Consider the following 12,372-nt stretch of genomic DNA (forward strand, 5'->3'; position numbering starts at 1 on the left):
ACTAAAGTATTTTAGAAGTCGTACAGATACTTGGAATAATTTCTTCATGAGTCATTCATACACCCGCAAACATACAAATACACACACACACACACACACACACATCTATTTTTGTCCGAAGGGTTATGGGGCTGGAAATAATTGCTATTACAGGCAGGCCCTTGATAAGATCTCAAGCTTACAGGTATTATCTCTGGCTCTCAAAGATCTCCCCCCCAAAAAAGAAAGAACATACTGTTTTTAGTACAGTGCACTGAAGCTCTTCACATATTGAAAGCATTAGAGGGGTTTGTTAGACATACAAGAAAGAAACTGTATTACTGTATTTTTTTTGTATTACATGTTGAAAAGGTTGGACCTTTTATGTCATCAAATATTTCAAAAGATATATATATATATATATATATATATATATATATATAAACTGAAAGTTACAAGTGCAGACACAAAATATAAAAGAAGTCACTTGGTTTTCACCATTACAGTGAATATCTGACTGGACAGAACATACTGTATACAGAAACATGAGCCACTACTATACACCATGCTAATATGTAATGCTATTCAATGCTACGCTACGCTACACTGGCCATGATACATCCAGCTAGCTCTCGGGCAGCTCTAATGTTAAGCTATCTGAAACATCACCCTGCTGAACCCTGTCAAAGGTTCAAGTGTGGTCAGGATGTGTTCAGTTCAGGTCTATACACCAAACAACTGCAAAACCCTGACCTACAACCACAATTAGTCTTGAGTTTTCAAACTTTCACTCTAGCTGAATAGAGTAGCATTAAAGATACACTATGCAGAAATCACTCCGCCATTTCCTGGTTGCTAAAATTCTAATAGTTCCCCTAATTTCAGTTTGTGACAAAACAAGCAAGTATAGTGTAGAGAATCATTGTTCCATCTAAACCGCTGTGAAATATATTTTCAATATCCAAAAATATAGTATTTTCAGCTGTTTGAAGCTGGTGTACAAAACCGAAAGTAAAAGACGCAAAAACTAAACTTAAGAACGGGAACCATAGAAATAGCACGCATAGAACAGATCTAACGTTTCTTAGACTTGCTTTTAATGAGAATGGCATATCTATAACACACATTTCTATGTGAATTTGGTCGTGTTGCCCAAAAAGTTACATAATGCAGCTTTAAACGTGATATAAAAATGTATTAATAGTGATACACATCAAATCAGCATAACCAATGTTTCAGTGTGGCTTTTCTCAAGGAAGCTAAATCTCTCCACCACCCCCTCTCTCTTCCCCCCCCAGAGATGAAGCAGTTTCTAAGTAACCGTAGGCGTGACGCCCAGATGAACTGGTTTGATAGTTTGTCGGACTGGGAGCAGGAACTAGAGAGGACCGGGACTTGCGGCTGGAGGGTCAGCTCTGTCAATGACCGCTTTGAGATGTCCACAAGGTAGCCTATACACCCACCATCTGATGCTTCCTGGTGGTTAACCTGTTTGGAACTTTATTAGTGAAAAATATAAAATACATGATATAGTTGCCCACTCTGGTCCTGTTAGTGTTGGGCTGGAACAGAAGCCTGTGCACACTGTGCTCCTGGTGTATAGTCAGTGTCCTAGCCCAAATGCCCGTTAAACTTGCAATGGTTAATGTCATTTTCTCCTATTTCATGTCAGTCTGCCCAAGTTCAACGTGGTCCCTCAGAAAGTTCTAGACACTGAGCTGAAGAAGACCTTTGCCCATTTCAACGAGGGACGCATTCCTGTAAGTAGAACTCTACCACTCATCAATATCAGTCATTCCTGTAAGTAGAACTTTACCACTCATCAATATCAGTCATTCCTGTAAGTAGAACTCTAGCACTCATCAATATCAGTCATTCCTGTAAGTACAACTTTACCACTCATCAATATCAGTCATTCCTGTAAGTACAACTTTACCACTCATCAATATCAGTCATTCCTGTAAGTACAACTTTACCTCTCATCATATGACCCCACAATATCAGTCATGTAAGAAAACTCAGTTAAAATCTCATGCCCTGGTCACTAAGAACTCATACAGGGATTTCAGAACATATCCAAAAACCATTACTATTGAGACCACGTTGTGTCTAAATCTGTGACTGTTATCCTCCAGCGCTGGTGTTGGCGACATCCTCGTGGCAGTGACCTGCTTCGGATGGCCAGCTTCCAGAACAACATCTACCATGAGAAGGATGACATCAGGTGTGTGTGCGTGTTTGTGTGTGTGTGTGTGTGTGTGTGTGAGAGAGAGAGAGGCGGAGGAAGATAGAGAGAGATTAACATAGTAATACTGTTGTTTGTTTTTATGCCAAAGGCTATTGCTTCACACAAGAATTTGTAAGTCAAAACTAACCTGTAATCGTGTACATGTTACCATTCCTGAGATGGGACAGGTTAGCAGGCTATCGTTGAATGCTATTCCTTGTGCATGTCTGAGATGTCTGAGGGCTATGGTTACAAAGTGATGGAATGTGACATGTCTAATCACAGAGAATAATGCTAAGGGGTCCCTGTCTGTTTGTCCTGTGGGGGTGTTACTGTAGGAACCTGGAGTTGATCCTGTTTGGGGGCCAGTCTCTATGTGTGGTGGTGGAGCTGGGAGACGAGATGCCTTCACCTACAGACATACAGCTGGCACACACCCGCCTACGGGCTCTGTGTCTGGGAGGTCGGTACAGACCTTTTGCACCTTTTGGAAAGACAAGTGTATTAGTCTGTGTTTTAATGTATCTCACAAAGACCCACACTGGATAAAATGTTGGTCAAAATGTTGCTACAGTGCATTTAAACATAGGAGTGTATTCTGTTTTTGTTTCACGTGATAGCCTGATAGACGTTTGATTGGAGTTGCCAGTTTCATTGGCAAGCTCTCCCCTTGCCTCCCCCGTGCCGTCTTTTTTATTTGTTGACAAATTCATTCGCTTTAGCACAGGTTTTACACCGCATCTATGGAGGGGCACTCTAGCCCTGAGGGACAGTGGGCATGCAGATTTTATAGAGGACATAAAGTGGTGTTAATCTATTTCCATGTGTTTCCCATTACAATGCTACTGAGACAGAGATGGTAGGTTAGTAGAGATCACATCCAGATAACAAGACCCCAGACACCAATTTACCTCCTGAAATTACGGATTTGGATTCAATTGGATCCTCAATAAATCAATGTATACCCCCTCATATAAGCGTACACCAGTGGTGTTAAAATACTTTAAAGTACTACTTAAGTAGTTTTTTGTGGTATCTGTACTTTACTTTACTGTTTATATTTTTGCCAACTTTTACGTTTACTCCACTACATTCCTAAAGAAAATGATGTACTTTTTACTCCTTACATTTTCCCTGACACCCAAAAGTACTCGTTACATTTTGAACGCTTAGCAGGACAGGAAAATTGTCTAATTCACACACTTATCAAGAGAACATCCCTGGTCATCCCTACTGCCTCTTATCTGGCAGTCTCACTAAACACAAATGCTTAATTTGTAAATTATGTTTGAGTGTTGAACTGTGCCCCTGGCTATCCATAAATTAAAAAAACAAGAAAATCGTGTTGTCTAGTTTGCTTAATATAAGAAATGTTTAATGATTTATACTTTTACTTTTGATACTTAAGTACATTTCAAACCAAATACTTTTAGACTTTTACCCAAGTAGTATTTTACTGGGAGATTTTCACTTTTACTTGAGTCAAAGTTATCTTTACTTTTACGCAAGTATGAAAGTTGGGTACTTTTTCCACCACTGGCGTACACTACTCATTTAAAAAATAAAATAAAATGTATTTTTATTTCACCTTTATTTAACCAGGTAGGCCAGATGAGAACAAGTTCTCATTTACAACTGCGACCTGGCCAAGATAAAGCAAAGCAGTGCGACAAAAACGACAACACAGAGTTACACATAAACAAACGTACAGTCAATAACACAATTGAAAAATCTATGTACAGTGTGTGCAAATGTAGAAGATTAGGGAGGTAAGGCAATAAATAGGCCATAGAGGTGAAATAATTCGAATTTAGCATTAACACTGGAGTGATAGATGTGCAGATGATGATGTGCAAGTAGAGATACTGGGGTGCAAAAGAGCAAAAAGTTAAATAACAATATGGGGATGAGGTAGTTGGGTGTGCTATTTACAGATTGGCTGTGTACAGGTACAGTGATCGGTAAGCTGCTCTGACAGCTGATGCTTAAAGTTAGAGAGTCTCCAGCTTCAGTGCTTTTTGCAATTCGTTCCTGTCATTGGCAGCAGAGAACTGGCAGGAGAGGCGGCCAAAAGAGGTGTTGGCTTTGGGGATGACCAGTGAAATATACCTGCTGGAGTGCGTCCTACGGGTGGGTGTTGCTATGGTGACCAGTGAGCTGAGATAAGGCGGGGCTTTACCTAGCAAAGACTTATAGATGACCTGGATCCAGTGGGTTTGGCAACGAATATGTAGCGATATGCAAATTTTACGATATGTGAGCACCATGTGATGGTGGCATGTTTTTCCTGACGCTTCGTCCTGTAATGCTGTGAGAAGTCAAAAAAGCTATGAGAGACCCTTATCTAGACTAGGAGACAACTAGTTTCCTAGACAACACCCTCTCTGTTGTGCTGATGTGGAGTTCACATTGTCAAGGCAGGGCACACCAAAGGTCACTGACTCCCATGGCTCACACATTGCCAACACAATGCTCACATTGTTTGGTTTATTGTGGGATACCTTTACACAAGGCTGAGGGATTTGGATAGACAACAACCACAGAAATCTATGGGCCTCACTCATCATGTCATGTTTGAGCTACCTTAACAATTGTGAAATATTTTTTTAAGACTTAAACAATATGTCTTCAGAAGATATTTATTTACAACCAAACTCATTTGATATGTAGAGCTATGGATCTTATTTAAAGATTTCAGGTGCAATAGTATATCTTAAAACTTAAAATCCCCACTCTAATTTATGTACAATAAGGCTCCTTCGACAAAACACGAACAAGGTTTCTTTGTCTTCTGTGTTGGTCCACAGACATCTCCACATCTGTGTCTGTGCCAGATGACAAATGGCTGTCTACGCTGGAGAGCACCCATTGGCTGGACTACACCAGGTGAGAGGTCCTGATTGGCTTCTCATCAAAGCAATAAACCATCTGTAATAAATGTGCTGGGCCTACATTGATGTGGTCGATTTTTTTTATGTCTACCTAGTAATGATAGTGAATAGCCTGTAACGCAATGTTGATGTAGGATGAATGTACCATTATAGCACATTAGCCTAGCCCTGGTTGAATATGTGGCTTTATTGTGTTACATTAGCTGTAAGCAGAATTGGAATGCTCTAACATACTGTTACAGAACATACCTTTAGCATGAGGCTATAATAGGCCTACACACATGGATGTTGAATGTAGCTCTGTGGGAGCTTTTTATATCTACACAGTAGACCAAGACCTAGTGCATAGCTCTTTTACAGGCTTACACACGTGGATGTTGAAGCGTCTATGTGCTGAAACCAGCTATAACTGTGAAAGTAGCATAGCATTAGCCTGATTAGCATGCTGCTCTGCTCCCACCCCAGGTGCTGTCTGAGGAAAGCTGCTGAGGTGGCCTGCCTGCTCCGCGGAGGTCACCTGACCGTGGTGCTTCAAGGTGAGTCACGTGACGAGGGCCAAGCAGTACCGAATATTCAATCCGTTTATTTATTATTCACGCTGCGTCCCTCATTAAAGCGGCATTAGGGCTTACCCAGAAGGAGACTCGTACTTTAGAAGCACTACTCTACCAGGACACTAATACAGCAGGTGGTAAGTCTATTGTGTCTGGTGAGATTGTGTTATGGTAGTGTACCATACTGTCATGCTGACTGGCTCACTTAGTTGTGGAAGTTTACTGTAGTGTGTTGGAAGTTCAAGGTGGGTGCCAGTCTGTCTGTTTTAGCCAGCTTGTGGTTGTCTTGCCACATAAGGCAAGGACGCAGCGAACTAGCGATGTTGAACATAAATAGTCTGGCACCCAGGCTGGCGACCACAGCCTTGGAGAGATAAGTGTAATATTACAGTCTATTATGAGAGAGAACAGTCTTATGGCAAGCTACAGACGTTCTTGACTAAATACAACTATGTTCATACATTATTATTACATGACTTCATGTACTGACACATATAATTGGGCTGTGAGCGTCAGTCCTAGTCTGTTGATACCTAAGGCAGCTACCACAGACTGAAAAGTCAACAGAACTCTGTGTCAAATGAACAACGGCTGCTACTGCTCTGTGATTTTCCCTTCCCCCGTATGAGTTGTGTTGTCTGGCCAGCCTCAAGTGGGCTTTTTGGAGAAGAGGGTTGTATATCACCCCCCTAAAACCACAGAGCTGACAGTGTCCTGAACACAAGTAAATGACTGGAGAAATGACCCAATGGCATTTTCAGACAGGCCCAGCCAACAATCCCCCTTGCCTGTGGTTAGAAAAAACCTGGCAACCAGATGTGTGGATTTGGGAGAAGTTCTATTCTAGTCCACGGGGGGGGGCTGATGTGAGACTGTGGCATTTGGATTGTCATGTTGTGTTGTTTTTTATACACTTATCTTATCCTCTGATATCTGAGCCCTGAAAATGTGTTCTGTTACTGTATTCAGTTACAAATGATTATTGATGGTCTATTTCCTCCTGTTGTGTGCAGAGGCGGAAGACCGGGACATGACCTGTGTGGTGTCCAGTCTGGTCCAGGTGATGTGTGACCCCCACTGCAGGACCAGAGCGGGCTTCCAGGGTCTGGTGCAGAAGGAGTGGGTGATGGCCGGACACCGCTTCCTCAGCCGCATCAACTACCACAGGGACAGCGACAAGGAAGAGGTGAGAGGATAAGCTGTCACCTATCAGTCAACTCACCTATCAGTGGTCATAGAGGAAAAAAGGCAAGGAGAGGAAACTATTTGCATTAGGACACAGCGTTTAATGCCAGTCATTTGTCTGTGGTGATCTTTCTTCCCTTTCTTAACCCTGTGTTTTGTCCCCACTAGGCACCAGTGTTCCTGCTCTTTCTGGACTGTGTGTGGCAGCTGTGGGTCCAATACCCGTCCCGCTTCCAGCTGACAGGGGACTTCCTGCTGGCCCTCCATGACAGCTTCCACCTGCCCCTCTTCAGCAGTTTTCTGGCCAACTGCCACAGGGAGAGGTGCAAACGTTCACAGGTAGGCCACTGTTCAGCAACACCCCCGCTAATGCTGAAGCTGTAGTACTAGATAAGATACACTGTAGGTATGCTACTGTAGGCTAACATGGAAAAAGTTGGAAATACCTGTATCAAGGTTTGAAAGTCGTAAATTCTGTAAACCATCTTAGATTAAAGCGGTTGATTTGCGAGGCGAGTCCACGTCATTTTCAATCCCACACATGCATCAGGTCAGATCGTCTTCAACGATAACTCTTGAATGAGCTCAGATTGAATCAGACGAATCACTGTTCTCTCACCTTTTCTTCCTCCATCCCTTCTTGTCTCTCCCAGAACCTATCCCAGAGTTACACTCCAGTGAACGGCTGGAGAGACGTGGTACCCAGGGGCTCCTTCCCAGACTCCTCAGACCCCCCTCTGCCCCCTGTGTGGGACTGGGCTCTGCAGTACAGCAGCCAGAGACGGGAACGTTTCACCCAGCCAGTGTCTCTGCCCGCCCTGCCACAGCCCCTATTCAACGGCAACCTCAACACCAACCCTGAGGCACACAGGGTAGGGGAGAGAGGATGTTGTTATGGGGTATACAGCCAGGCGCTAGGAGTGTGAAAAACACAATATAAATGCAAATCATGCATTTGATCATTCATGTTAGAGTGCTTAGTAACTCAATTGCTATTTTAATGAGCTCTTGTCTTACAAAAGCCACCCCGCTCACACACACACATAAATATTAACAGCCATGATGAGGAAAGAGCACAGGCCCACTGCACCTCCGTGTGGTAGGTCTCAGTATTGCAACAGGCTTAATTATATATTTTCTTTTAATTGAACCTTTATTTAACTAGGCAAGTCAGTTAAGAACAAATTCTTATTTACAGTGACGGCCTAAGAACAGTGGGTTAACTGCCTTGTTCAGGGGCAGTAGGACAGATTTTTACCTTGTCAGCTCAGGGGTTTGATCCAGCCAGCTTTCGGTTACTGGCCCAACGCTCTAACCACTAGACTACCTGCCGCCCTTAAGATACATAAGGGATATTTCAACGTATTAATCTCCATCTATCTCTTCCTCCCTATTTCTCTCTTCTCTCCCTCCCTCTCTCAGCTGAGTGACAGCGCACCAGGCTCTGTGTTCCTGCTCTCCAGGGGCTCCTTCTCCTGCTCTGCTAACCTCCTGCCCTGGCGCAGCGGAGGGGGCTCAGGCGTCTACCGGAAGAGCCACCGGAGAGGGGGGTCCTCCTCAGAGAACCTGCCGGGCCTGGAGAGGCTTCTGAAGGCCTGGGCCCTCACAGAGCTCCCCCAGGGCCACACCACCATAGCCGGTCTCCAGGGGCCCCTGGACCCCTATGAGCCTCTGCTGCCCTTGCTCCTGGGGCCCTGCTTAGGTGTGTGGAGGGACTGCTACCTCCGCGGGGCTCTTCATGCTCAGGTACATAAGGAAGGAGGATCATTCTCACTACTAGAGCCTAAAACACTGTTGCCATGGGGATGTTTATAATAGCCTACTCTACTGGTTTGTGGGTGGGAGATCAAAATTAACTTTGAACTCGGATTCTGAAAAAGGATTTCAGCTAGAGGTATTGCATAAAAAATGTAGTAAGAAATTGAAATTAATATTTTTATTCAACTGAATATTTGATGCAACGTTGTACTGGACAAGCTTCTAATTTTTGCTGGTCACATCAGAAACTACAATTAGTTCCTCATGGATGGCTGCAGTCATGATGGTATTATAAACTAACAGAAACCCTGGCTATGTTGTGCCTTCAGGCTTTCTCCCACCCCATCTCCTCATCCACCCAGCACCCAGTGGAACGGCTAGCCTGGGAGGTCCAGCAGCTTAGAGACAAGCTGGCGTTGGCCTCCAGCACCACTAACACAGTCCCAGCCAAGACACAGGAGCCCCGTCGGACAGACTCCAACCTCAACCAGAACACCAACAATAGCACCTTCCTCTTCCCAGCCTGCAGAACCCCTGGGCCGGTTGTCTCTAGAACCATGCCCCCTATCTTGAACCTCCAACCCAGGGTTCCTCCAGCTTCCTCTTCCCCTCTTTCTAGACCTGGCCAGAGAGACAGCAGCAAGCACACATTCCTATTTGGCCACCCATCCTCTTCAGAGGCCCGTCCAGACCAGCGTTACTTCCCCGCGCCCAATAATAATGCCAAGCTGCCCAAGAGCAACGGTCCTTCACTGGGTTCCTGAGCTCTGGGTGTCCGCTCTCAGTCAGCACAAATGGTACAAACTGTTCCCCCTGGCTCAGAACTCTAGAACCTATACACACCCTCCAAGACTCTATTTCCTTCCCCGACACCTGATCTCTGGGTGGAACCAGATGGGATTTTCCTGTCAAGGCCTGTTTGAGGGGCTTTGAGGCCATAACAAGATGAAGAGAGTCATGTACTGAGCAGGGAGGAGAGACTAAACTGCAGTAATAATGCATTGAGCAGTGCAAAGCACAAATAGTATTTGGAATGTTTCTGAAAGATTGTTTAACTTGTAACAAATTGTCTTGTTTTCCTGAATATGACACCCGAAGTGATGGTCTGATCAGCATCCTCTAAGAACGTATTGATGTTTCTAAAAGCAGCAAGCTAATACCTAAAAAGAGTAAGGGCTGATGGTGACTGATCAAATAATGAGTCGTTGGCTGAAATATGGAATCAAATACTTCTATTGATCAGACTTCAGCTGTTTTTAGAATCATGATTTCAACTGAGTGACAACCTTCATTCTTGACCAGACAGCTATAATAGGACTGTTGTCCTGACTCTTCGCTCCTTTTGAGTGACAATAACCCACAATTCCAAAACCAACTCAGCCTTGAGAGGAAAAATACAGAGAGCTGTTCACCAAGTAAACACTAGGGACAGACATTGGCGTCACAAAAAACATGCAGTAAATTTGATCTGGAATTTAGGGCACTGGAGCTATTTTGGTACTGTTCCCATATCTTTATACTTGCATGCATGCTAGTAGTGAACTCTGTATCATAACCCTGTTTTTCAGAATATGGCCATGGTCAGTTAATATTGCTGTAAGTGTGCATGATTGAGGTAAAAGTGCTGTTATTTCTATGGTCTGTGCATCTCTATTGAGATTTCTAAGTATTATTGACCAACTTTGGTTGCGTATGAATTTCAGAATATTTAACGATACATTTTTAAGTGGTCGGGACCAAGATGAGTATTACTCTTCCCCCCCTTTATGGTGTCATTGTTCTGATTGTTCATATTTATTATTTACTTTTATTCGGTTCTTCTAGATGTAGTTTTTTTAAGGTAAGCTACTTTTTTTTTTTTTTAATTCAATAGTGTCTTTTTTCATTACTTGTCCTGACTGCTAGTTTCGTATGCAGCTAGCATTCAGGTCAAGGACTTCTAAATGCGTCATTTCATTCAAAGCCCAGTGAGCTATTGGGACTGAGCTACTCAGTCCAGCCAGATTGTTGTTTGCATGATGTGGATATTAAGCAGCAAATACACTGGCATGATTTCCATATACTGTAACACTCTTCAGACTACAAGGATGTACTGTATGTTTATACAAAACGAGCATTTCCATGCTGAGAAGTACTTGTATTGTGTGACATAGTATGAAAGGGTTTCTGGCTGGCATACAATGGATTTCTCACTGAAATGTCTCATTATGTTTATTATGAAATATAAAGGCTGAAGGTGGTAATGTATATGACTTACATTGGTGTACATCACTCTTGTATTACCTACAGTCATTCCTATGCCTCAGTACGAGAGCATTTAGAATTATTCAATGGCTGTAAATATTCATTGTTGAATATCACAGCACACTGTTTGATATCAGTTACTGAATATCAGGTTGTTTTTGGATTTGATGCCAGTACTTTTGCTCTTGTCTTCCATGGAAAAAACACAGTCATCACATTCCCTAATGGCATTGGCTATACAAAGAGAAAATGAAAGTCCCTTTCTGCATGCAACCCTACTTCCTGTATCTATACACTATTATATATTTAAATGTTTTGGTACGAATGACAAAATGATTTGCCAGATGTACATATTTTTTGTATCAGCATGTTAGGATCCTGATTAATAAACTGTATTATAAGGTCATAAAATCTTTGCTTTCAAGTTTCAAAGTCACGTGCACATGATACAACAGGTGTAAAACACTACAGTTACATTCTTACCTTGAGAGCGCCATCCAAAAATGAAATGAAATTAATATACAGTAGATGATTGAATAAAAAAATACAAGTAAGAATAAAAACCTCGAACTGTGATGAGAGCTAAAGAACACGAGAATGCAAGTATTTACAGTATTTACCTTATTCAGTGTGTAGGGGTACTGGAGTGGTTGTATATACAGGTCTGTCCCAGTACCTTATTCAATGTGTAGGGGTACTGGAGTGGTTGTATATACAGGTCAGTCCCAGTACCTTATTCAGTGTGTAGGGGTACTGGAGTGGTTGTATATACAGGTCAGTCCCAGTACCTTATTCAGTGTGTAGGGCTACTGGAGTGGTTGTATATACAGGTCAGTCCCAGTACCTTATTCAATGTGCAGGGGTACTGGAGTGGTTGTATATACAGGTCTGTCCCAGTACCTTATTCAATGTGCAGGGGTACTGGAGTGGTTGTATATACAGGTCAGTCCCAGTACCTTATTCAGTGTGTAGGGGTACTGGAGTGGTTGTATATACAGGTCAGTCCCAGTACCTTATTCAGTGTGTAGGGGTACTGGAGTGGTTGTATATACAGGTCAGTCCCAGTACCTTATTCAGTGTGTAGGGGTACTGGAGTGGTTGTATATACAGGTCAGTCCCAGTACCTTATTCAGTGTGTAGGGGTACTGGAGTGGTTGAGGTGTGTTTACATGAAAAGTGACTGGTAGGATATACATGTACACAGGAGTAATAGTGACCAGTAGCAGGATAAATACTAATGGTAATACAGACATGTAAACAGGAGTAATAGTGACCAGTAGCAGGATAAATAGATACTAATGTTAATACAGACATGTAAACAGGAGTAATAGTGACCAGTAGCAGGATAAATAGATACTAATGGTAATACAGACATGTAAACAGGAGTAATAGTGACCAGTAGCAGGATAAATAGATACTAATGTTAATACAGACATGTAAACAGGAGTAATAGTGACCAGTAGCAGGATAAATACTAATGGTAATACAGACATGTAAACAGGAGTAATAGTGACCAGTAGCAGGATAAAATAGA

The 12,372-nt window shown here is 42.7% G+C and overlaps 1 protein-coding gene across 2 annotated transcripts in view; it reads left to right on the plus strand.

Annotated features, from left to right (window-relative positions):
* LOC106605290 (myotubularin-related protein 11-like) overlaps window positions 1-11,244 on the plus strand; it is a 36,219-nt gene extending 24,975 nt beyond the window's left edge. For both annotated transcript variants that reach the window (XM_045718425.1, XM_014200763.2), the window contains 11 exons: window positions 1,278-1,425; window positions 1,652-1,739; window positions 2,115-2,203; window positions 2,545-2,669; window positions 5,014-5,092; window positions 5,563-5,633; window positions 6,665-6,837; window positions 7,005-7,175; window positions 7,490-7,708; window positions 8,259-8,582; window positions 8,924-11,244. In XM_045718425.1, coding sequence (XP_045574381.1) covers window positions 1,278-1,425; window positions 1,652-1,739; window positions 2,115-2,203; window positions 2,545-2,669; window positions 5,014-5,092; window positions 5,563-5,633; window positions 6,665-6,837; window positions 7,005-7,175; window positions 7,490-7,708; window positions 8,259-8,582; window positions 8,924-9,358 — 1,922 coding nt within the window. In that variant the 3' untranslated portion in view covers window positions 9,359-11,244. The remainder of the gene's footprint in view (window positions 1-1,277; window positions 1,426-1,651; window positions 1,740-2,114; window positions 2,204-2,544; window positions 2,670-5,013; window positions 5,093-5,562; window positions 5,634-6,664; window positions 6,838-7,004; window positions 7,176-7,489; window positions 7,709-8,258; window positions 8,583-8,923) is intronic.
* The last annotated feature ends 1,128 nt before the right edge of the window (window positions 11,245-12,372 follow it).

The sequence above is a fragment of the Salmo salar genome, chromosome ssa05, assembly GCF_905237065.1.
Source record: "Salmo salar chromosome ssa05, Ssal_v3.1, whole genome shotgun sequence".
NCBI classification, from domain to species: Eukaryota; Metazoa; Chordata; class Actinopteri; order Salmoniformes; family Salmonidae; genus Salmo; species Salmo salar.